Source organism: Strongylocentrotus purpuratus, unplaced genomic scaffold (genome assembly GCF_000002235.5).
Source record: "Strongylocentrotus purpuratus isolate Spur 01 unplaced genomic scaffold, Spur_5.0 spur5_scaffold_12, whole genome shotgun sequence".
NCBI lineage: Eukaryota > Metazoa > Echinodermata > Echinoidea > Camarodonta > Strongylocentrotidae > Strongylocentrotus > Strongylocentrotus purpuratus.
In genome coordinates, this window is record NW_022145597.1 from 20,059,414 (window position 1) to 20,086,684 (window position 27,271).

The 27,271-nt window shown below is 36.7% G+C and overlaps 1 protein-coding gene across 1 annotated transcript in view; it reads left to right on the forward strand.

Moving 5' to 3' along the window:
* The first annotated feature begins 9,375 nt into the window (after positions 1 to 9,375).
* COLP3alpha (3 alpha procollagen) overlaps positions 9,376 to 27,271 on the forward strand; it is a 50,307-nt gene continuing 32,411 nt past the window's right edge. Inside the window, 5 exon segments of the mRNA NM_214466.1 lie at positions 9,376 to 10,207; positions 13,848 to 13,904; positions 22,297 to 22,386; positions 23,228 to 23,380; positions 24,153 to 24,230. Coding sequence (NP_999631.1) covers positions 10,121 to 10,207; positions 13,848 to 13,904; positions 22,297 to 22,386; positions 23,228 to 23,380; positions 24,153 to 24,230 — 465 coding nt within the window. The 5' untranslated portion in view covers positions 9,376 to 10,120.

A 27,271-nucleotide genomic window follows, 5' to 3' on the forward strand; every position in this document is an offset into this window, starting at 1 on the left:
GCCTCACACGTAAAATTTGGCAGGGCAGCGCTGGTGTAATGCAACTTCGCTGGATGTTGAATTCGCGTTTATAAGGTGGGCGTGGCCTAACGCCGATATCGCTGGACTTCTACGACTTGGGAGAATTGAAGCGGTGATCCGTCGTTACATATACCTGCCAAGCTCTCCAATTTATATGTCTGTCTCTTTCCCTGTTCATCTATTATCTGTCTGTAACGATGGCAATTTACATCTTAATAGATATTTAATTTTACCATTTTTTGTAAATAATGCTGTAAAATAAGAAACAAGGTGAGGTTGAAAGAAATGAAGAACTTTAGTACCGCAATCGCTTACACCCTTCATTTCTAGCTCGATTATCATCCATAATTTTAATTTTAATTTTAAAGGATAACTGTGGGAGATGAAATAAATTCATTGTTCATAGCTGCCAACACTTATCTAATATATTATGTAACGTGTTGGAAGATATAAAATCTTCAATAACAAAAAATGAACAGTCCTAGCAAAAGCGCTTTGGTAGGCGGGGGCGCAGGTTGGAGGGGGGGTGGGGGGGGGGGGGTTGAAATGCAGTCTCGTGAGTTGTAGAAGATGATTTTCATGTTTGTCCAGTGCTATATGAAATGATTCGGTTTTGACCAAGGACGCCGGGTGCATCCAAATAATATCGCTCAGTGCCTCGTCCAAACTCTTATGATTTTAATCTTGTAGATATGTGATTTTCGTAACAATATACCCCCACCTCCCCCCCCCCCCAAAAAAAAATAAAATAAATAAAAAATAAATAAATAAATAAAATCTAATGACAATAATCAAATCACATTTAGGCTCATTTGTAAGCTCTATGATTCATGTATAGTTGCAACCGAGTGATACAAAAGGCATATTAACTCAATTTGATAAATATTTCAATTTAGATAATTTCAACAATATAAATTTGCAGTTCTGGCCAAAGTTCTCCCCAAATGGGAATGTTTTAATAGATACTATTTTGCATCGGTGCACACTTAATGGAATTTCTTTGTAAAAAGGGACACCTAAAAGTTTGACTGGAGGTGGATTATGTGGAGTTTTCACTAAATTTAAGATTCTTTGAAATATTAATATTCATACCTACAATTATCCCTGATTCTAGAGCGCTGAACATCGATTTTTTTCAGCGCTTTGAATTGAAATAGACTTTACCCATGTCATACATTGACATATTGTCTGTATAGAGCCAGAAGGCCGTTAACTTTAAAGCCCCACTTTCCTACTTGTAGCTACTTGCTCCCTCTAAATTTAGAAAACTTCCCCAATCGGTGCCTGTTGGTCCTCCATGATCCTCTTTTTCTTATGTTAGTTGAGAGCTGAGTTAATGAGATAGCCACCTGTCAGTGACCTCGCTGTGTGGTCTAATCCCTTCTGGCCTAGTAGTATTGACGATCTTTAATTCTTTTTATACGTAGTGAATGCCCTTATGGCTCTCAACAGACGATTTTTCAATTGCTTTTCCGCACATACATATTACTGTGCACTTTCTCCACTCCATCCAGCTCCCTTCAAAATAGTAAACACGACCTTTCGAAAATTTAACCAAAAGTAGTAATGTCAGTTGCTTTGTTCACCTGTTCAATGTGTGAACATGACAGTGACCTATTATGTAATCTGAATATGATTTATATAGGATATAGGCTTAAAGAAGGCATCGAAATTGCCTTCGAGATGATTTTTCAAAAGTCTTTTCGATCGCGTGTCGTACCTCATCTACCCCCCCCCCCTCTCTCTCTATCTCTCTCTCTCTCTCTCTCTATCTATCTTTCATGTCATTCTCTAGCTCTTTTTCTCTTTCTTCTTGTCCTTTTCCTACATTGGTCCTCCCTTTCTAAACGTCATAATGTTCCCCTGTTTACTTCCATTTCAAATGCATTATTTTTATATTTGCTTCAGTTTTCGCCAATTTTAAGGGGCGGCTGCAGTGGAACCCTACTTTAGGTGTAGCGGAAACCACCCCTACCTCCATTCCAATATCATGATCATCTGCTGATGGACATGACATTATTTACAATGGATATGATCAAAATAATTATTATTAAGAACAAATTTCTAGATTCAAATAATAATTTTCAGCAATAAAAAACGAAAAAAGACAGACAACAAATGTTACCCCTATATTATGCTCGTTGTACAATAAACGTCAACACATACATGTTTCTCACATCGAAGTATAACCCACTTTAGGAGATGAAATTTTAAACAGATTTTTTAAAGAGAAACGTATAGGAAGCGAAAGTCATGTCTGATGGAGTTCCCATCTTGGTCCGTCTCGTGTTACCACCAATCTTTATTTCCCACGATCTATAATACAAGAGACGGGGAGAGGGGGAGGCAGACAGAGAGAGAGCAAGAGAGACAGAGATGAGACTCATAAAAGAGATGATAGAGAGGGAGAGAGAAAGAAAGAGAAGGAGAATGAGAGAGAGAAAGAGAGAGAGAGAATGAGAGAGAGAAAAAGAGTGACATACAAAGGGAGAATGGAGGAGAGAGAAATAGATAGAGAGACAGAGATACGAGACAAATAAGACGAGGTGGGTGGAAAAATACGACAAATGGGGGCAAGGAAATTCAAAGAGCATATTAAGAATTTCTTCATTGTGATACCATGAATATCTCAGGAAAATATAATGGGCTAGACTGTTGCTGACTATCGCAAAAGTTTATTTTTTGTTTGCCAATTTGAAATTTCATTTTTCTTTGCACTTTATGAAAGCATGAGAAAGTGAAATGGTTTAGGTCTAAATTTTAATTGTTTATCTACCCATAAAAACTATTAACTCTATAGCTATGCTTCGAGTTATCTTTTGAAATCTATTTAAGATTATAACATATTTTTTATTCAGAAACGTTCCGATTTCTTTATTTCGCGTTCATGTATCTCTCTCTCTCTCTCTCTCTCTCTCTCTCCTTCCCTCCCTCTCTCTCTCTCTCTCTCTCTCCTCTCTCCCTCTCTCCCTCCCTCCCTCCCCCTCTCTCTCTCTCTTCCTGAATATATACTTTCACAAAGATTTCTACAATGGCCCTTTTCTCTTTTTTATTTTATTTTTTTACTTCATGCATGACATGTAAATATATTTCAGAGTTAAAAATATGCCTCCCGCCACATTATTGCACATGAAATAATCTATTAAAGCGATAGAGACTAATTATGCATTCATTAATTACTTTGTACTTGACAGAAGCTGCCTTCCTGATAACCAGCATTTGTTTGTTGCTTGTTTTGTTTTTGTTTGTTTTCTAACTTCTAGTTTGAAAAATACATCAGCAAATATTTCTCTCATTCTTTTCTCTTGGCAGAATGTGCTTTGCCTTCGTCCCTGCGTTAAATGTGTCATCTTCTCTCTTATAGCACACGACGGAAATGTTCTTTTGTGAGCCTATAAACAACATCTATTTAACCATGGACCCATGATATAGGGTCCATAATTCAACTATTGTCAGGTACATCCTGTTTCACCCCTTCCCTCCTCCTATACCTCTCTCTATTATCCCCATCCCCCTTTTGACATTTCTTAGTTTCCCGGAAGTGTTCCATTTCCGACTCCATTTTTCTTTCTTTTTTCTCGGAGCATTCCCGTGGCGCTTTCTCCCCACCGCCGCTCTGTCAAAAATTCCAATCCTTAAATTTCGGTTATTCTTTCGTCACACAACTGGACGTAGGTAGCACATACACAAAACCAACTGTAATCTGGTTTTGATATTAATAATAATATACACCATGGTCTCCCCTAAAATATGACGAAGCTTGATTGATTTCTTTCAGGTATATTTTTTCCCCCCAATCCATCTGGATAGAATTTAACCAAGTCAAGGGCACGGGACGTGTAACACTTTTGACCTGTTCAAGTATCACCGTGAATGACCTTATGATAAATCGTGTGTGAATGCAGTCTGGTGTCACCTTGCGATCCTGAGGCAGTGGTAGAATATTTTTTATTAAGGGGGGGGGTGGGAGCCTCTCCTGAGAGGTTTTACGAAAGGGATTCAACAAGTGAGCAAGCAAATAAAGGAACAAAATGACATACAAAATAGCAGGCAACACTGCAAAATATTAACGAAGGCGTAAGTCCATGCTTCTACAATCAAGGACGGATTCAGAAGTAGGGGGCAACTTTCATATTTTTAAATACAAATTAAAAATTTCATATGTGTGGGTGTGTGTGTGTGAGAATGTGTGTGTGTATGTGTAGGTGAGACATTGGTCTTTCATGCCTCTATTTCCGCCTACAAATTTGGCTGGGGCAAGAAAAGATCGCATGGGGGTGGACAGACGTACTCCAACAAACCCCAATAGTTACAACATAATTATGCGTCCCCATTTCAATTGTCTCTAAGGAGGTGCGATTTCAATCTTTCTCTCTGTCTATGTCTCTGTCTGTCTGTCTGTCTGTCCCTGTCTAACTCCCCCTACCTCCCGACCCCTCCCTACTCTCTCGTTAACGAAATGGGAGTCGGTTGTCAAGACTTTGAGATCGTAATCAGAATAATGTTCTTGATGCATTCCATCATGATCACTTTTGGCAGAATACGAAAGTCATTTGAACTGAAATAAAAGATTACGTGCTACATTCATGACGTATTCTTTTACAAATAGTGTGCTCCGCCGTCGAGACCATTGCACTCAATGCCTAAGAATGTAGGAGGCACGGGGGCACGTGCCGCCCACCCCCATCGATTGGCAAATAAAGGAAAACCGGAAAAGAATACGGAAAATGGAAAATGGAGTAGCGAAAGGGGTAAGGGATAAGGAAAGGGAACTATATGAAAGAAGACGATGACCCCACTCAAACGATGGTTTTAATGTTACATCTTATCCACCACGTAAACCCGACACCCCGCACCCTCATTGGCTGGATGATGCCTTAATTATGTTTTAGAAACCCGAATAAAAGTTCGAAAGTATTAACTAAGTGTTAAAATAACATTTTGAAACTTTTGATCGAAAACAAGCTTTAAAAATACCCAACCTGAGTACAGAGGGGTGAAGTTTGCAAAGTGTCAGCTCTTCTGGGGTGAGACATTCAGTAAATGTTTCATACAAAATGATCTTTTTACATTTTGGCGAACAGGAATCATAAAGTTTTTTTTAATATTTTTTACTAATTATTCATTCACGTTAAAGTAATACTGATAGTCAAACACTTCTGCCATTCCATCACATTTATACTACTTGGCAATAGATAGAAATATTCAGGGTTAAACAAATTCATTAAATTTATATATTGAATATTGGGACAGTTTGAGGCGCAATCGAACAAACTCAGCATTTATTGCGATGCTGTCATTTGAATTAACCTCGATTTTTTTACTTTACAACTTCCTTTCCTAATTGTTTTGTTTCCTATATATGTCGTTTTTGGCTTGCCTAAACAAAATAATGATCCACCCAATTCTGAAAAGGACTCAACACTTTCTAGTACCTACATGGTAAAACTACATGACTGTTTAAACATGGTACAATTTTGTATATGTAAATTCATAATAATGGAGACACAATCGTGTATCAAGCTTCACTAAGCCTGAACTCCTATGCCTTTTCACATTAGGAGGCTATTTTAGCCTCAATCAATACAATTCTTGCATAACTATAAGAAAGCGACCTGGGCACCATATCACAAAATTTGTCATCAGGGACAAATGACAGTTGTTGTTATAAGCTAGTGCAATCGTTGCTTTTGGTTGGTTATCAGGAGATTTGTCACTGGTTTTGTCATTGAACTTTGAAAAAAGGATTTGTGAAACGGGTCCCTGTTTGTTAGTTTCCAATGACAAGTTTGAAAATGATGACAATTGTTGACGTTCGCTGTTAATTTCACTTTTTTTTTTAATTCATGTGATTTTATGGGCCTCATAAAAAAGGAAAAAAATTGAAGTGAGAAATATGAGCTCATTATTGATCACTTAAGACGATTGTGAATATCAAACATGTTCAGCAATAGCAATAATTTTATAATTATTTAAGAATAAACTTATAAATTTCACTTGTTTTTTTCCTTCATTGTTAGGGTTATGGTAGGGGATGAATATAGGGTTAAGGTTAGGATTATTTGGTTAGGTTTAAGATTAAGATTAGGGTTTGGGTTAGGGTCAGAGTTAGATTTAGGGTTAGGGTTAGGCATAATTATGTAGAGTGTTTAGTCAGGGTTGAAGTCGGGAATTCGGTTTGGGTATAGGATATTGACAGGGAAGCAGATGCCACAGGAACATTTCTTGCAGAACCTGTAAGTTATATCAAGGAGCGAGGTCCCTTTCAAATGTTCTAATTAAATTAATAGAGGAAAGTCAAAGAATTTCTGAAGGTACCAGTGATTAGCAGTTGTTAAGATTGTATTTTATTTCCCTTTTCAACCCCTTGGTTATTGTACTTTGCCTTTTGATATGTCATTTCAGTGTCTGAAATCCCTTCTGAACGAAATTGGTGTGTACCTTTAAAGTGTTGTAACAAAATTAATCGATGAAAGTAAATGAGTGTATAAAGCTAATAATTAACAGGTGTCTGTGAGTCGTATACCAGACGGGAAGCCGAGTTTCCTGTGGAGAGTTTTTCACGTCCAACAATCAACTCAGCTGTTTCCCATCGGCCTATAGACACGTTTTATCGTGGACGGGTCAAGTGAAAATAAACATTCCTTTATCGTCACAAAAAGTCATGATTTTTTTTAGTGAATTCTAATCTAATGAGCAGGGAGTCCATTTCCACGTCTCCGTGTTTAAAGTATCGAAAACTTGAGCCTAATTAGAAATCATTCAGTAGGGCCGACTGTATTTGGAGTTAGAGCGATGATACATTCAACATGTAAAACTAAGACAGCTTCGTTGTCTCTTGATTTAAAACATCCCGATGACTAAATATGTCCAACAATGAACTTGTTGAATAACAAGGGCCTGTTATATAATAAATAATTTGGACGGCGGAAATATTAATGATAAGGAGTCACCAGGAGGGGCCTATATTTGGTTGTAAACTAACAGCATTAATTTCTGATGACTGTAAGCATCTTACACCTTATAGGTCTACTATTCTGTTCATGTGCATTTTACAGATTGTAGGGAATGCGAGACACCCCTTCAAATAATGTCATATCGGATATTATTAAACTTTATGATACAATATAAAGCTACCGGGCGTATCTAGAATCCGATTGGGCATTACTTTGTGCAGTTTAAATTTTGTATTTGTATTCATTTAATATCGGCTATATACCAGCAACCGTGCAGGTGAACATTTGCAGCTTCAGTAAACAAAATATCTTCTTTGTGCTTAATTATTAGGCAAAGTGTGATGAGACCAAGTGACTGCCCATAGTTAAGGTGTTAAAGTTTCACAAACCTGTGCTGCAGCCCCCACCCTCACCCACCCCCCCCTCCACGCCTGTCCCGTACGTCCAACATGTCCAGGGAAGGAAATATTATGTTGTAAAATAGCATTTTAGCACACTGTTGCCCATACAAAAGTTGGAATATTTTGTTCTTACCTCTTTCCATGTATTAAATATGATTTCTTCTTGATAAATATAGTTTATATCTTCTCAAAACTTTATTTCAATATTTATTGATCGAAAAAATTCTGAGAGGATATACAATTTATCAATCAGGAATAAAATTCATAATCAATTGTCACAAACATTTTAATGAACAGAAGTAATACAAATCTATTCCATCTTCCATATGGACAACAGTGTATTATTAAAAGGTATCTAAAAAGAATTGAATGAAGAAATTGATGAGGGAAAGACGGATATTGTTTTTTCTGAATAAATTTCCTTTTCACCCAGAGCCTTGACACCTTACACTGCATTGCACACACAATCAGACATTGTTGATGCTGATTATTATCTTATGTGTAGTATAGGAAATATTAGGTGAGACTAGACTATTAAAGGCCATTCCAAATATATCGAGGCCAGAAGTAAAAATCTTAATGATTGTCGTGTGTTGCCTGCATAGGGTTGAAACGAGGTGGAAATTTCACAGCTTTCATCGAGACTGCCAAGGAAAGTGTCACCAGAGGAATGACATTCCTTTTCAATTAAGGTGGTTAATGAGTGAATTTATAATTGAAAAGGAATGCTTACATTAAGGTCAATCTTTCACTTTTCATTCATTTTCATATTTATATTTCTCAAGAAGAAAAGAGATACTATTGGTATATTAAACAATGAACGGATTTAAAGCTTCAAACCTTGTCAGATGTTGTCTTTTCCGAGTAAATTAGCTACAGCTATACACGGGGCAGGGGGGCGGTGCCCAAATTGAAAGATAGTAAAGAAAAACAAAATTAGAGAGAGAGAGAAAGAGAGAGAGAGAGGAGAGAGAGAGGGAGAGAGAGAGATAGAGGGAGAGAGAGAGAGAGAAAGAGAGAGAGAGAAAGAAAGAGAAACATACAGAGAGAGAAAAAAGGAGAAGCATACAAAGAGAGGGAGACATAAGAGAAAGAGAGACATAAGAGAGAGAGAGAGAGAGAGAGAGAGGGGGGGGGGAGACAGAGACAGAGACATATAGAAAGAGAGAGAGATAGAGAGAGATGAGAGAAGAGGGAAGAAAAAAGAAAGGAGAATGTAAATTCAAATGAAGATGATAATGATTGCACCCCTTTATACCCTCACTCCACTCGTCAGCCTTCTCCTTTCGAATTTCATTCAGCTAGTAAGATCGGTAACTCCACCCCACACCCACCTACACACACACTCACACACCGCTGCTCCCCCAACTACGCCGTGTCGAAACTCCGTCAAATTATGGCTAGTTAGTTTCTGTAGTATTTTTAGGCAGTTATTCAATTTCAATATACAGTCAAATCTGCTTAATATTAGTGACCACCTGTCTACAAAGACGACATTTTTTGTTTCCCTTGAAAATGGTTTCTCATTGAAACATGTACTAAAGGAACCTGCACATAAAGACCATCTGCCTATAAAGACCATTTTTCTTGTCTCTCTTTTGGTGGTCTTTGTAGGCAGGTTTCACTGTAACTCAGTTCGAGAGGGCGAAGCGAGTGAGCAAAGTTTAAGTATTTTGCAGTTACTTGAACATTTTGTATTGGTATCCAAGTTATTGTGTAGGCATAATGTATTAGATTACGGTTCTTTTCTAGTGTTGTTGTATCAAATGTACTTTGAAATAAAAACAAATAAAACAAATATATAGGCCTAGGTCTACCCAACTGGCTAGATATTGTTTGTTCGTTAAACGACAATAATAACGAGACACTAGACAGATTAAGTATAATCTATCAGACCATTATTTTCCTTTTTCTTTTCAAAACAGAAAGAAAGCATTTGTTTAACAATCCCACGCATTTTTTGACAGAAACAACACATTTAGGTAAGTTCGTCTATTTATTTTGATCGCTTTTATTGCAACCCTTGTGGAAAAAATTCAGTTTGAAACGGAAACAACGCACAATGTCGGACTAACTTCCTATTAAAAATTACAACATCACCGCGCTGGGAACGACGAAAATGATGATCGCTCTTTCAATTCTCCCAACAAACCCTCAAAAACTTTTCTCAAATCGTCGTGTCAGATTGCAAAATGTTTGAATATTCATTAGTGTGATTCGACATAGTTAGTCCGCAGATATAATATAATTCTCACATATACGTAAACTATCTCTACTGATTTTAATTGTTATAAGACTTTTAGAAATCAGTTATGTTTCATATATCTAAAGTCAAATAAAAGAGGGTTATTTGTCATCATACGGGGGATTTCTTTGTATTGGTAGATTTCTGAAAATAGTTCCGCCGTCGATACTGCGAGCCGAAAGCATTCATCTATTATCTCTCCACCTACCTCTCCACCTACCGATATCTTTACACACACATTGATGCTACGACTCCGTCAATTTGTGCCAGGGAGATTTGCCCACCAGACGCCCGTACCACGGACAATGGGACAAACGGTGTGTTAGCGGAATTCGCTTGAGTGGATACCCCCACACTGCAGCGCTAGGAGTCTGATAGCGAGCCGAAGCAGAGATTTCGACTTCGGCGGGCAGAGGAGCCTAGCCAGTTTCATTTTATCTACCTTTCTCATCTGAAAGGACTATTTTCTAGATTTGTGTAGATATTCATTTTGAACTATGAAATACAGAGAAGTATTGGAAAGGCACGTTTTCGTGTGCCTCTCTCTACTTATTATTGTCTTCGCTTACTGGGCAGATGCAGCGGTAAGTCAAACGAAGACCAGTTCAACTTTACTAATATTCGAGTTCTTAACCCAACTTTTTAGAAGTTGCATAACAAATTTGCCAAGAAAATACCTAAATCTACGTCATTATCTATTATTTAATGACATGGCTCATGTCTTATTAAGCTGTTATATTGCAAGAAATGGTGTCAATTTGTGAGTTACCGAATGAAACGAACATCGGATGATGTAAAATGCATCTCGCTCAAATTGGTAGCCGAATGTAGGGATGTTGCTATCGTGTAACGCCCGGTGCTATGCTATGGTCGTCTACTTTTGAATATTTTATAAGTAATGTAAATTGCGGAATTTACATATTTCAATTACGTTTAATTCCGAATGTCATCCATAGTTTTTCCTTCCATGCAAACTTTGCTAAAATATGCATTATAATTCTAATGATACCCTCAGTTACATTTTACAGACGATTTTTAAATTTTCTGTTTTGACTTATCAGCTTATGTTGTCTAAAGTCTATATTAAGATATTTGTTTACTTCATAGAAGGTGGCACTTTTATTTGTCATTATTTTGTGTAAAAATAGATCACAGTAATTTTTGATACAATTTTGAAATGGACATTTTCTTGTGGATTGAGTAGAGAAGAGAATTGTTAAGTTTTGTTATAAATTTGAAAAGTTTGTTTTGGTCGATTTATATTTTGCACTTCATCAAACAGAAATTTCCTTTATAATAGGAAACTGAATTATATTCTTTATTATCAAATATAACGATTGTTGCCATAATTATGCTATTTCAAAAAGTCCTCCAAATCCAATTCATTGAAGAATTTACATTTGGTGGAGTTACTTCAATAGGGTCTGCAAGAAGCGACTAGGTGTCATGCATATTATGCAAATGGGGCGGAGTCAGCCGCGCTTAGTTCCCGCCCACTTAGGCCTTTGAACTGTGATGGAGGTCATTTCGCTGCGGATGCTATCAGCTGGCAAACAATCTGTACAGCCTGGCTTCCAAAGTCTCTACGATGAAACAGTATAATTATGCTTGGAGAATTTTCGATTTCAAACCACACAGGAAACTGTTGATTAGGTGAAATTATTATTCGATTGGGTAATGGTTTCTCAGTTTTCTACAGGAATTGATTGACTTGTTTGTCAGAAAGAAACCTTGCTAAAGACATTGCAACAATATTTTTGTTTTGTGTGGAAGGTTTGCATTTAATCTAAGTATAGGGCCTATATAAGGATATTTTAATTTCCTTGATTTGGGTGGAAACGATAGAGTGCAAGATATTAATATACACTGCATTATTACTTGTTGTGAATATTTAATATATCTTGTTATGAATTTTAACATGGTACTATAATTAATAAAATATTTAATAAAAAAGTAAACAATAAACAAATTAAGGTATTTCAAAATTCAAATCTCATATTTTAAATTCAATTACAAAAAGGAAGATGAAATTATGAGAAACAATAATACAGTTATTACACTGATAGGTGATAATGAGGGGAAATTTTGATGAATAATAATTTTGACATAATGCATTTTCATTGTGAAAAAGTATTTGTCTATTTAGATTTTTCTTGGCAAACTCATTTTTTTTAAAAGTGTTTTGTTAGATTATTTATCTTGTTTTGGAAAAAGGAAGACGCTATTTTCAGTGGAGGTCCTAATCTATATACAGCCCCAATAACTTTTGACATACCAAAGTTTTAGGCTTGTATTTGAAAGCGGTCTCCTAGTTAGCTGGGTTCTGGGAACCATGACCAGATGGTCCCGATTTTCCGGGGCTGTGGTAGTTGGTCCCCGTTGTCAGTTCCATCTTGCAAATGGGGTATTTGATGGAACGGAGCCAAGACATATTTTACCCAAAACAGGTTTCTCATTACTCCACATTACAAATCATTATCGAGAGCCCGCCTTCCAAACTTGAACCTCTGGAACCTCGGTCAGGCCGAGGAGTCCCATCTGTTTCTCATTTTCATCCCCATTTCATCTTGTGTTTTCAGTCATCCCTGGTGCCCGTTGTGGGAAGGGAGTTCACCCCAGCCCGGTTAGGCGTCGTCGGTGATACATTGGGGTGTTGGGTTTTGCTAGGGAAATGAATGTTCATGTGTGGCATGCACTTGATACTGGGCTTCAGGGACTACTAAAAGAATATATGTCTCAATTATGTTTTTGATATCACAAATGGGGTCTTTTAAAGATGGTATGTATTTTGTTTTTCGGCAATTGAACACCATTTTCTCTTAAAAGAAAAGTTGGCTTTTATCCTTTATTAAGATTTCAATTTTAAAGTTAGCCCTATGTAGCTGAAAACACATTTTAATTCCTTTTGTTTTTATTCATTTCCTATTTTCTATTCCCATTTTTGCCCCTTCCTCAATGTAGATATCTAACTTGCACTTTTTTGTCTGCCTCTCTCTTTCTCTGGTATTAATCTCGCAGTTTCTCGGCTATTCATAATCTTGATATTTTCTTTTTTTAAAGTAAAATATATCCTAAGAATAGAAAAAAGTACTTTAAAAGCTTGCAGTATCACTTATTTAAACCATAAGCACAGCAAAAGCAATATGTGGAGGGGCCTCAAAATTAACCTGAATTTTGTCAAAATTCTCAGCTAGTCCCCCAGAACCCCCCTTTCAGTTGATACAATAATTGGTGACTTTATGAACCTCCATATTCCCTTTAAAGGCCTTTAGTACTAGTTTAGCCAGGGGGGGGGGGGGGGTTAAACCATGGTGGCTATCTCATCAACTCAGCTCTCAATTAACATAAGAAAAAGAGGATGATGGGGGACCGACGGACACCGCTTGAGCATTCTTTTCTATACAGAAGGAGCAAATAGCTTCAAGTAGGACAGTGGGGCTTTAAGATAGGGGAAATATTAAAAGAGGTTTCTGAGCACCTGGCAAAGTGGTTTTATGGGTCAGGGCAAGGGGCCCATCAGATATATACCAGTAGCTTGGATTCCTTAGGGGGATAGTTTATGAGAGGGGCTCAGGAATGTCTTCTATCACTTATCGAGCAGATGGCATCTTCCCTTTCAAGATCTATATCCAAATATACAGGACTCGTTACCAGCTCACAGTTTAAAATTCCGGGTCTGGACTACAGACTACTCGTGTTTTGGGGGCTTTTTGGATGGGGGAGGGGGGGGGGGGGTCAGCTTTGCTGTGGTGCCTATTTTTGCTGATAGTACATGTATAGTTATGATAATGATAATACAATGTCTTAGGATAAAACATGGTGATGATGATGATGATGAGAATATAATAATAATGATAATGATTTTAATGATAATAATGATAATGAAAGTGATATAAAATAATAATATTAATGATGGTAATGACTATGACAAAAAAATATAATGATTATGATTATAATTAATAATAATAACAACTAGCAACAGTAATAATAATGATTATGTTGGTCGTATTTATGATGATGACTATAAATATGTTGGTCTTATTTGTGATGATGATGACTATAATAATAACACCTATAGTATTAATGATAATCATGAAAATAATTTTAATGCCTTTTCCGTCAGAAAAAGGCTCTTTCCTTTAGTCTAAAGACTCAACCGTGAACGTAAATTGGCATCACTGTAATTTTGATTTGACTTGAATGATTTATTTTGTTTCATTACAGGCCTGTGTAGGATGTCTATCAGCAACATGTATATGCAATGGAACGAAAGGAGAAAGGGTAAGTCGTTTTACAGTAAAGTTTCTGAACATCCATGAAGTGCTTTGTCTCAATGAAATGCCAACAAGAAATAATTGTATGTTATTTGTATATATTATAGGACGTGTATATCTGTTTGTTCATTTGTTTTTTCTCAATCTTACATAAGCCTAATGGCCTAGCAGTAGCTACATACTTGAATATAGTATGAACAATATTTATTCATTTTGTGAATCATATTTATTGAAAATAAAAACATGATCTGCAAAGCTGTTTTATATCATTTCAAATACAACAAATACAAACTTCTAAGATGAACAGATATATGGAGTAGACCAAAGAAAAGACCCAACGTGATGCAATACCACTTGATATTCCTTTTTATTAATAGGCTCAAGAGATCTAAACTAAATTGAATTTATTACCTACGTTGAAGCAAGAAGATTCTAGGCGACGCCTGGCAAGCCCAGGCCCAGAGTCTTCTGAGTTGAAGAGGCACCAAGTAGCTAAAATGTATTGTACTGCCTGGTAGTGTAGGGAAGGCATGGGGAGAGGGCCGCTGGGCTCCAGCAAAGAGGGTATTACAGGAACAGTCAGGGATGCAGAGATTGGGTGTCGGATAGCAAGGAGGAGACCAAATTCAGTTAACACTTTCAGTCTGGGCTTGCTGGTGTAAAAAGCATGGGCGAGTGAAGATTGTGGTGGGGGTTGCGGTTTGGATGATGACGGTAGTGGGATGGTTCCAATTTGAAAGTCTGAAGAGTAATGAGAGATCGAGTGTTGTTGGGGGGGGGGGGGTTACAGAGTAAACTAAAAACATATTCATGTTCTGTTCAAGGCACAGCATCAAGGTCGTATTGTCAAGGTCAATTATTTAGCTTGGCATCCACTTTGGCAGTGTAATAATTCTGGAAATACCGGTAACAACAGTAGGTTTTTCATTGCAATTCTATCCTTTGTGCATTTTGCTTCAGTATTACTCGATCCCCTCACTTTTAATTAGCAAATAGCTTATGTACAGATATTTAGATTTCCCAGATAATGCATAGGAACCTTAGGAAGTAGAAGAACTGTATAATGCTGTATTTTCTAAAGTGAAACTTCCCAATTCGCACATTTTCAAAATTTATCTCCATCAGATGCCAACTGTCACTAAAAAAACAACAACATAACACTGCAACTAAGCACTTCGGTTAGTTTAACTGGCAATTTCTTTTTAGTAATATTGATTTTGGCACCATAGAAATATGACATTTAATGCCTCAAAAATGTCATGATGTTCTTGAAAAATATATTTAAAGGCAATACAAACCTTGGATGATATCTACAACAAGGTCTGTTGTAAGAATTAGCTTTATGTAATTGTGTTTGATGCTACTTGTTTTAGGGTCTTTGCCATTGGTCTATGATGTGGACATACTACACTGGTATCTGCAGTTTTAGTAGAGAAACACCTGTTTGCGTGCTATAGAGGTGATCCTATATACTCTTTTGAGGCCACACCCATCCTGACTTGAGTTGAGACCTAACAAGGCTACAATCTTGACCCAACAGTTGCCTTCTAGAACAGCGGGATGCCACATACCAGATGATTTAAAGAGAAGCGATCATAAATAAGAAAAATCTCTGAATGATCTTTGTTCTTGTATGCATACTTGTTGTAACATTTGTGTGCGTTAACTCAAATGTCAATGACAAGTATTACTTCTGTATAGTGTAGAGAGAAAGTGCATGAAAGTTAAATGGAGGCACCTTCTGGCTAGGAATTCTTAAGACCTGTACATGCTTGCATCTGGTCAGGCTAAATTGCTTTGCAGGTCAATCAGTGGTTATCCTAAATCCTAATCCATATCCTTATAGGTTTGTACACAGACATATTTCAAATGAAGAGTAATAGAAATATCTTATAATATTATATGTTTGTTTGTACATATGATTATAAATGACCAAAAAATTTGGGTAAAAAAAATCTAAATTCTACAGGGTCCATAGCTCGACCCAAATCACTTTGCAGTAGAAATATTATAAATTGAGTTCATGATATCCTCCGCTTGCTAAATGCCTGTTCTCCCTTTAAGGAAACTCTGCTTGAACCTCAACAAAAACAAAGGGAGGCTGCACCTCCAATCTTAGATAAACATTTCTTATAGCTCACTGGAATGCACTGAATGCACTTTATCTTGACATGATGGATAGTAGATTCTTTATATTTAAAACGGGGAAGTTTACCATGATAGTAAAGATAAAACTGTATAAATTGTGAGTAACACATCAGTGAAAGTTTGTAGAAAGTCCAAAAGGCAAAAGGATAAGAAAGTTTTTAATGTTGAAATTGTTAATGCTAAAATGTTCTGTGTTGGTGATGAAAGAATAGATATGTTTTCATAGATAGCAGGGGTATATATCAAATTTTAATATCAAGGGTAGGGCACGAGTATGATTTATATTGAAGGAGATCAAATGAACACAGATTCAACCATTTTAATGTCTACTGCAGATAACCTAACTGCAGATAATTCTCTGCTTGTAAGTTGTAATAACAGTTTAATCTATATGGGATATCATTAGTTGCAATAGATTGGTATGCAGACATCTAGATAAACTCCTGCAACACTGCTTCAGCCTCCATTTTGATGAATAATTAGGTTTGTGTAGGGTTGCAAACTTGAAGTTACGTTTTTTATTTTTTAAGTTTAGGTTTTAGGTACATGTGTTTGGCCCAAGGTTGAAGTTAAGAATTTGGTTACTGTAAAATAATGCAAATATTAAACAGTGAGACCAGAGCAGTTGCTGCCACAACACGTCTTATTACTACCATGACATACCACTTTACTAAATGCCCTCCAAGTCCCTCCATGCATATATACTTTTACATTACATTCATCAGATGATATAAGAAAATACTCCAGTTGGGGGAAAGGTTAACAAAGTAATCAAGATATCCATTTCCTTTCTGTCACAAGATGCAGTATAAGGGGCCTCCATGTGTCTGCAGATAAGACTTTGATAGCAGTTGGTGGGTCACATCTGGTCAGTCAAGTACTTGCGGATTTAGAATGGGGCATGTCCAGCCAATTATTAGCCCCATTTCAGCCCCTTTGCAGCCCTTTGCAGCCCTTTGCAAAGTTTCAACCCATTTGGTATATCTGAAATACACAAACAACAAAATATCCCCAAAAGATTTTTTAAAAGTCTGTTCCCAAAGTCACCTAAAAATGTATAAACTTACTTAATTAGATTTTCGTTTTTCCAGTGTCAGAGAATTTGACACCCAAAATTCTGGATGACTTTGTTTGTGCTAGTAAAAAAAAACCCACTGAATTGTGCCCCTCCCTCTTTTACAGTTTAAAATCCTTAGTCTGACCCTGAGTGTAATTAATGTTTTTCTAATAGGAAGTGATGAATTTACAAAATTGTTCATTGGCAAATAGAAGATTAACCAATTTGAGGGGCACACTTCAGATGTCACATGCTTATGATTCCTGTCAAATTCTTTATTATGAATGTAGGTCTATGTCAGGGAATAGGTTCAAAAATCCAAAGTTCGTCTAAAGTAGAGTATAATGAGCCATGCACATTCTGCTGTGCTCTGATATTCAGTAATGGAAAGAGGCATGATTTGATATGATCATATTTCAAATGGCAAGGGAGTCGTTAATGTGTATTACATCTCTTAAATTATATAAACAAAACTTGTATAAACAGAAAAAAACTTCAAAACAAGTTTGGTTATTATTAGCTTTTTTCTGATTGGATGTGTTCTTGAATTTCACTCACATTATGTGGGGGATATCAATAGTCTCCATACAGCATGTAATGGTAGCGCTAAATATGTCACAGAAATAAATCTTAAGTGATATAGGCGTGTATCACTAATTTGTTAGGGATCATACACATGTACCAATATTATAGTTTTACCAAGCTTGCATTTTAACCTGTTGAAAACTGAACAGTTTCATTTAACATTTAAGCAGGCTTAGTGATGGGACCACCCAGTTCCCTTAAGCCTCGGTCACAAATGCCATTACGAACTGCTACGAATGCCGTACGAACGATTTTCAGACAATGGAAATTCGGGAAGACAATGGAAAAAGAGGGAGATTCCTACAAAATAATCGTTTGTACGAACCTTTGTGACCGTAGCTAAACACCATCTAGTAGTTTCTATGAAATCATATGTTTAGAGCAAGAAGTCTGCTGTAGTATATAAGTTAACTCATAATTTTTAATTTCAAAGAATTAGCTTTGAAAGCAGACATACTGAATTAAACTTATCTATTTAAAGTAAAATACAAATAATTATGAATAGAGAGCCGAAATCATATTCTACATATATAAATTAACTGCCCTCATTACATAACTCAAGTAATTACTCATCCTAGAATAATGCCAGTGATGTACAATCCATCGTAAGTGTACTTTTAATATGACACTTGACTCGTTTACTTTACTGGGTTAAAGTACTATGTATTAGACAAGAAAAATATAGACCCAGCTACCTTTATTTATACGAACCCATAAAGCTGTCTGCGGACAACTCTAGATAGACAAGAAATATGGCTTTTATCAACAAATTCTTCCTGAAAAACAAAGTTCAGCTTGTTTTCCAGTAAAAGCCATGTAGACCTACCTGGGTCGCTAGAGCTATGTAATGCTTTCATCGTTAATATTAAGATGACCTCCCAAACGTCCTTCACATACAATCTAGGCAAGTTTGTAGACAAAAGATAATCAAACAAAGAGAAAGAAGGCAATTTAGAATGTAACCAGGATTCTGAATTTTTTTCATCACTCATTGGCTTGATACCAGAGTGATACTGACAAACCATGACAATCAGATGATTAAATCTTTTAATTTTTTTAATTTTGAGGAGGGGGGAGGTTACCTGAAATAGGTTTGACCTCATAAATCACACTAATTGTCTGAGATATATGGGGTATTTTAAAATGGCTTCTAGTAAAGATAGAAATACAAGTAATGGAAAGGCTTCAGGATTAAAACTGCACATTCCTGCACATTCTCTGTAAATGTATCAAGGCTGCAAGTATGCACAAATTCTATGCAATGGGGCCCTTATTGCCTGTTTTCAACTTTTTACTATCATCAGGCATAATTTTGTAGGGGGGGGGGGGGGGGGGGGGGGGGCTCAACTGAGCTGTACCTCCCCTTGTATACAATCCAAAGTGTGCATGAGTTTAATATGATTACCTTTTTTGTTTGTCAGTTGAGATATTTTAAAACATCTATTTGCTCAAAGGTTCCTTGAAGAGTTGTTAGAACTTTTTCTTTAAAAAAAAAAAAAACTCTTCAGAGATTTGTTTGATATGTGACCCCCTGTGGAAGAGCATCTTGGTTCTGCCCCTTGGTTCTGCCCCTGTATCATCCCCATATTAAGCTTGTCATCTCCTTCCATGTTTTGTAAGCTGTTGGCGGATATATCATAACTGATGGATAACTCTGCTTAGACATGAATGGACCTTGACCAGATGGTGCGGGCTCACTTCGAGAACCGTTGGGGCTGGCCTAGCTGTTAGCTTGGACAGCGTGGGAAAAACAGAAATGGATAATGACCCGTGGCAATGGCTGCCATTATGAAAATAAATGATCGGGCATCATATGTCGTCTCCCATCTTTACCTCTGCCATACCCTAGGCCGGTATTAGAGTTTGTTCGTCCGATAGTTGAGCCTAGGAACACCGTCCAGGGATGCAGCTATAAGATGTAATTAATGCATTCTCATGTCATAAGATATTTAGGTCAGATGTTTGAGACAAGAAGTGAAATCATCAGTAGAACGTTCCAGATAATTATGGGCGGCTGTCATACAAGAATGTTTGCTAAGACAAGTTATGTTTGTGACATATATTTAATTGCTATAGGCTTTTCAAAGATTCAATTTGGGCATTTTGAAGAAAAAAATTAGGGAGGGCACAATAAAAATCTAAAACTCTGACCAGGAACAAAAATTATGGTTATTGTATTTTTCACTTGAAAACAAAATTCTAACAAGCAAACAAAAGAAGAAAAAAATGTTTATCATATTTTCAGTAATTCTCGGGTAACAAAATTATTAAACACATTTGGGGCACGTAAAAAAGGTATGCCGTATGGGGGTTTAAAAGGAGGGGGTGCAGGCTGGTTGTGTCTCTCCTCCAAAATCCACCTCTGTAGATCTGGAAAGAGGCACTTAGGTATAAGGCAATCGGTAACATAATTGTGCATGGTCTTCTGGAAATCTGAAGTTTGTCAATTTCTCAAAAACTGTATTGAAAAGTGATTGATACTTCACTTTGTGAACATTAAAAAAATTCCTACATTTGCAAGCATGACATCACATTTAACTGACACAGTTTCCAAGGAATGTTACATGTATGCATCTGAGGAATATGTGTCCTCAAAGATTTTGAAACGTTACAATTAAAACAAAAAATTTGTTGAACCTATAGGCTGTTATACCTTTACCAAAGTTTCACTGTTCCACTGATGTAGTAGACATTGATATATTAAACAGATCTAGAACATGAAATCGTTTGCACGTATAATTATAATGGGTTTTCATTTCAATACATATATACACCATACATGTATGGAAATGTTCAATTTCTTATTCTGAAACAAAATACCCAAACTCTTGCAAGGCAATAGAAGGCTTTTAGAACTGAAACCTCTCAAACTCAGCAGTCTAGACACATTTAGGAGTCTAGACATTCTGAATGATGAGTTTTCATCTCTCCTATCATCCACCAAGAAGTTTTCCACCACCACTACATAAATGGAAAAGATGTTACGGTAAATTTACAGCATAAGTGGAAAGACTTTTGGGCAACACCCAGTTTGCAACTTAACACTGCTATCCATCTGTTGTCTCCGTTATGTTTCCCAGCGTAGAGAGATTGGTTCCATGATAGGATGAAGTCTTGAGGATGTGGACTAACATCTGCTCTGTCTTTCACTGTCCATGTTTAGTGCTCCGTCAATTGTAGAAATACATGTATGTCAATATTTCTGCCACCATTGTCACACTGATATCACTCACTTTGATTACAGGCATCTTACATGTACCTATTGGTAATATACTTTTTAATTGCCATAGTAACAATTTGGTCAAAGCCATAGGAAAACTGGAGATTTTGTTTTGTTTCTGTTCTCTGTTACAGTAAGATTAAAAACATTTTGTCTGCTTGCCTCTCTTCATCTACACAAATGGACAAGATTGATTTCAATCTCTCTTCAATTGGGAATTAAATATTCCTGCATTCCTGCATTCCTTTCTAAAACAGAACATGAAATGATACCTTGTTTTTACAGTTGAATTGGGTTTATTCTATAAAAGAGATTTTTTTTTCTTTCTCCAGACAAACTATCACAGAATATTAAGAAATATGTTTATCATTATTCAAAATTTTGTTTCCTTCCTGAAAATAGATGAAAAGAAAATGAAGGATGGTTATGTTACGAGAAGGTATTATATGATGCCATCTTTCCTCTAGTCGGTCCAATTATGATATATCTGAATGAGAGCTTTGTGTGAGTGTTTTGCCACTCGTCCTGTGTGAAAAGAACCTGGGCTGGGTAATTCTGGTCAAGAAAATAAACAATGTCTGAAAGAATCCATGAAGGCAAGAGGTCAGGGGAAGTGAGGAAGACATTGGGAAGTTATTTAGAGATATATGTCTGATTGACATTCAGCTGTGACTTCAGTATCGACTTGTATGTTTCAAATGTTTGCCAAAACATAAGCGGGAAGTGATGATAGGTCTATATCAGAATAATTTTTCAAGATTCACTCAAGAATGTAAACCTTAATTTTGTTTATAGGAGCTCTTTTTGAAGTGCTGTCAACACAACCATCATTTCTGCTTTCTGTCATATTTTTTAACCCAAACTCGTTATGAATTGTCAGTACTCTTTGGAACTTTTCAAAGCTAAATTACTCCTCCCATGTTCAAATGTCTGACAATTGCAACATGAAGAGATACAATGGAAAAGCCTAGGTATGTTTTATATAATAGATATAATATACTATAGATATAAAACGTTACATCAGTTTCAGCCTTCTTTTCTACCTCAAATTTATCATTTTTATTTTTAGACTACGGTCTCTTTATTATTAAATAGTACAGAAATTGAAAATACTGCATTCCTTGCAGGTTAATAAGATCATTCATTGACTTTTATATCAAAGGGGCATGGTGTAACCAGTGGATGAATATCAAGTTAAGAAGAATTATCTTCATGACTATTTCACCAACCTTCTCTCATTGATCAAGCGTTCAATCTATTTGGTAGGAAAAAAAGGTCTACTTCGATCTACTTAACCACTTATTATCGAGATTTCAAGATGCAAATTATAGTTATATGTAGAATATCTGTCAACAATCATAATACGCTTTCTTCTTTCTATTCCTGCAGGGTGACAGGGGATATGTAGGATTTCCTGGACCTCCTGGCCCTGGAGGGTTCCCAGGAGTTGAAGGACCACCAGGATACAAAGGACAAAAGGTAGGTGCCATCTTCCTCAATACTTCACAAAATCTGTCCAAGATTGCAGGAACTCACAGTTATAGTAAAAGTGCATTGCTGTAACTACAAGCTCATTGCCAAACTAAAGGTGCAGAAGCCAAATATGGCACATTTAAAAAGCTGGTGATGTATTCCTGATGCCAAAGGTTCATTGCACAAACCAAAGTTGTACATGCCACAGACACATTGAAGAAGCTAAAGATGTAAAAGGTGTATTCATGAAGCCAATAGTTCATTGTGGAAACCACAGGTACAGAAGGCAAAGGCACATTAAAGAATCCAAACCAAAGCTGTATACTGGAAGCCAGTGTGCATTCCAGAAACCAAAGAGGTGCTAGTGTAGTAACCTATATGGTATATTCCCTTTTAAAGATGGTATACCTCCAAGTATAGTAATGTTCTGATTTAGACTAATTGCTTCTAGATTGAAGATTGAATCATTCTTGTATGATCCATACATGGAGTGTCGTGGTTGAGTGGTTTAAGGTGCTCAACTGGAGATGCAAAGGTTGAAGGGTTCGAATCCTGACACAGCACTAATATCCTTTGGCAAGACATTGATCTACATTTGCCACTCTCCACCTTGGCGTTAAATGGGTACCCGGTAGAATGCGAAAGTTAATGTAGTTTGATTAGCAAGTGGCGATTGTAAAATGGCGACTGGCTGGAATGCTCCCCAGGGAATGGAGAATGTGCATACATTGTGTGCGGGTAAGCATGAAATATATATCTGTCAAGCACATTGAGAGGGCCTGCGGTCCTGAAATGCGCTATGTAAGGACGAACTATTAGTATTATTATTCTTGTTTGATCCATACAGGGAAATCTAGGAATTGCAGGATCAGGAGGACCTAAAGGATTCAGAGGAAGCTTGGGTAATCCCGGTATTCCTGGGATCCCTGGAATCCCAGGAGAACCCGGACAAGAAGGACCTCCTGGAGAACCTGGTATTCCTGGCTGCAATGGAACAAAGGTAAGTTAACCCATTTGCTACCGAATTATCTCATTCATATAGACTTAATACAGGGCTTATTTTGGTTCATGAAGGCAATGAGTTAAGCAATCCTGGAAAGCAATTTTTCAAAAATGCTGAATGAATTATTCCCTTCTCCTCAAACTGGCATTGTTTAAAAAAAAATTTTATTGATTACATTGCAGCAAAAAATATCATGTATGTCAAACAAAGCTGTTTTTTAAGTAATATGCAATGCAAGCAAAGACTGTGACTTTTGACCTTCGTGAGTAACTAGTAGATGGCAATGTATACAAATGTTCATGAACTTTATGGCAAACTTTCCTCAAGGTTTTAAATTGTCATTAACATGATCACATCATCACTTTAAACTTAAGAAGTAATGAACGTTGTCAAACCACATTGCATTGCTAATAGAAGTCGTTTTCAGATAATGCAATAAGCCTATATCTTAAACATTCACATAAGAACCTTGCACATTTCAAGGTAAGCTTACCCTTAGTCAAAATAAAATTGCTAATACAAGTTGAAAAAATAGTGAAAAAACAGCACAGAAAAGTATGTTTTTCGACTATTTTCAAATTTTAATATATTTTTCAACTATTTTTTGCTTCAAATCCCTAGCCGAAAAATTATGTTTTTAGTCTATTTTCCAGTCTTTCCACTGGAAAGAAATTTAGAAATAAAATAGTCTAGTTTTCTAGGAAATACCATAAAAATATAGGGAATATATGGAATGAAGCTTATTTCTTTCTTCCTTTCGCTTCTCCAGGGAGAAAGGGGTCCATCTGGACCTACAGGGTTCGGACAACCAGGATCACCAGGACCGAGGGGAGATCCAGGACCACAGGTATGTTATATGGACCATACACGTAGGCCTACACTTAGTCCTACATTTAGTCCTTAATTTGTTCCAAATTTAAGGCATGTGGCATATATTTCTTTCTAGGTCTTTGCTGGGCATCTCTCTTTATACCTTTCGTCAAATCAATCTATTTTGTTTTTCTTGTCATGTTTCTAATCTCCATGTCATTCAGTTTTATTTTCAAGTTCTGTGTTTTATCTTTATCTCTTACACATTTACTGTTAAATCTCGTCTCCCTATTTTATCTCTTTCCTATTCTGTAGTATTATTCTCCTTTTCTTCTTCTATTTTTTCATCTGTAATGTAGTTCTCTTACTTTCTTCCTCATTCCCCTTACTCATTCTTTATTACTCACATTCTCTTTTACTGACTCTTTCTCTCCTTTCATGCATTTGATTTCCATTGATGGTTATCTCACTCTCTTTCTCCTTTTCTTTCATTCTTTTTCTGTTATAAAACTTTCAATTCTTCTCTTTCTCCTGTGTCAGTTCTAATGAGTATGTATTTATCTTGTCTATCTATCTATTTATATGTCTCCCTTGCTCTTTATCTCTTCCCCCCTTGGTGTGGGTGTGGGTGTGTGTTTGAGCTGGAGTGCACTTCATAAAATTGTAAGAACTCTTTATACCATACAAGCTTTTGCTAATGGAGTTATCACAGATATGAATCACCCCCCACAAAATGAGAGACCAGAATGCTGCAGGTCATATGAAAAATCAGTTTTTATCTCTACTCCCTTGGGATAATACTGAACAAAGCCTCGGTTGTGCTCCTAAAGTTTGAGCGCGTCAACCTGTTTCTCTACTCCCAGCCAAAGGTCAGACGGGGGACCTTGATAAACAACCTTGTTTCTATTTCACTCACCCCCTCACAAACCGATCATTGTTGATCCACTCACCACTACTGAAGTGTATGTCATCATGACAGGGAAGGGGTAGCTTGTTGTGGTTTGAATGACATGAAATAATTGGATCACTTAAAGGTAAAATGAAGGTAATGAGGGGAAAGAGGGGTCCCCTTATTTCAAAGACTTTTCCATGAACTTCCAAACTTTAGATTATTGGTAATGAGTAGGCCAGTAGGGCTATAAAGTGGATATGCCCTGTTCATTCTAGCAGAAACATTTGTTATTCTTTAGCAAGGTAAATAATAACATTTCCTTGTGTCAATGGGTGGCTTTTCTTTTTAAAATTCTCTATGAAAATAGATTGAATGAATAACATGATATGAAGTACCAGTGGCGGATCCAGGGGGGGGGGGCCCGGGGGGCCCGGGCCCCCCCCCTTGAGAAAAAAATCATGTAAAATCACGTGATTTTTACGATTTTTGGGGGTTGGGCCCCCCCCCCCTGGCGCTCAAGGGAGGGGTGCAAATTGAAATTTTTTTGAGGATCAAAAAAAAAAAAATGTGCTCACTACCCCCCCCCCCCCCCCCCCCCCCCCCACTGAGCGAATTTTCGGCCGGCGCGTTTTTCAAATTTTCGGGAGCAAAAAAAAAAAAAAAAAAAAAAAAAAAAAATTGTGCTCTGTACCCCCCCCCCCACTGAGCGACTTTTCGGCCGGCGCGAATTTCAAATTTTCGGGAGCAAAAAAAAAGAAAAAAGTTGGGCCCCCTCCCCTAAGAAATCCTGGATCCGCGCCTGTGAAGTACTGATAACAGGGAGATGCACAATGATAAAAACCCTTCTGGAAATTTTTTTTAATTCTACAGAAATTTTGTCCAAAGCATGGGTTTATTATACTCTATATCTTGAAAGAAAATGGTGATGTCTAATCTATGTGTAGTAAAAGTGTACCAAAGTGTAGTAACAAAAATACACACTGCAATTTTTCAGTTGAATAAAAAGAGATGTTCCAAATTCAAAATACACTTATTTTCACCCAGCTGTTCCCATGGAGGGGTCCTTCAAACTAGATTGTGTTGACATTTTGATGTTTGGTTTCAGTCAGGGTTAGCAGTAGTTAACCTACATGATGGATATAAATCTGCTAACAAATTGGATGCGCTCTGAGTTGGAATATGTGGGAACAAACTATTCTCATCTCAGAGAAACTGGGTTCCAGCAGAAGTGCTGAATTCTTCGGGAATGGAAGAAAATCCCACCCATTCCACCTTGTCACTTGCATTATATTTGTTCTGCTTTTCAGAATGGATCTTTTTCATCAAAGAATTGAGTGACATTAATAACTTCTTATCCTCCGATTTTAAATATATAACTGATTGAGGGGGGATTTGACACCATTTTTATATGTCACATCCTTGAATCGAATATGTAGTACAGCTAGGTCAGGTTTAAAAGAGGAAAAGTAACAATCCTGAGTTCATCCTTAATGATATTCATACCTGCACTTTACCTACCACCTGTGGTGATAATACACCATTCAATTGGTTGTCCTCCAATCTGTTTTTATCCTGTCATGCAGGAAACAATTAAACTTGGGATTCAGGAAAGGGCTCAAGATCATTGTGTTTTTATACTTTTTATACTGGAAAAGTGCCATTATTAATGTTGATAGAAGAGTCTGGGTGGTATTAGAGTCCTTTTCTTTATTGCTGTTATGACTGGGAATAAGCTTAAAGGGAAAGTCTATCCTGATAGCCATTTGGTTTTAATAGAAGCAGAAGAATAAGAGAAACAGAGGAGTATTATTCTGAACAAGATCCAATGATAAATAAGGTTTTCTCACTTTTCTGAAAGTTTAAAGAAAAATTTCAATCATGTGTCCACCCTAGATATAATTGAAAGTATGTTTCCATACAACCCCTGTATGAAAAAAATCTATTTCTTTATTAATAACTAAGAAAATCGAAAGTTATGAAAATTTCAGTACAAAGCAAATGAGATCAGACCTTGAAAGTTGGCTGTTTGTGTTTCATTGATTACAATTTCAAAACTTCATAACCTTCCTATTAGCTCAAACTTTCACTAATCTTGTTTCTCTCATTTTCCAGCTGTTATGAAAACCAGCCATATATCAGGATTGACTTCCCCTTTAATAATACTTCTGTCTCGTGATGTGTTGTTT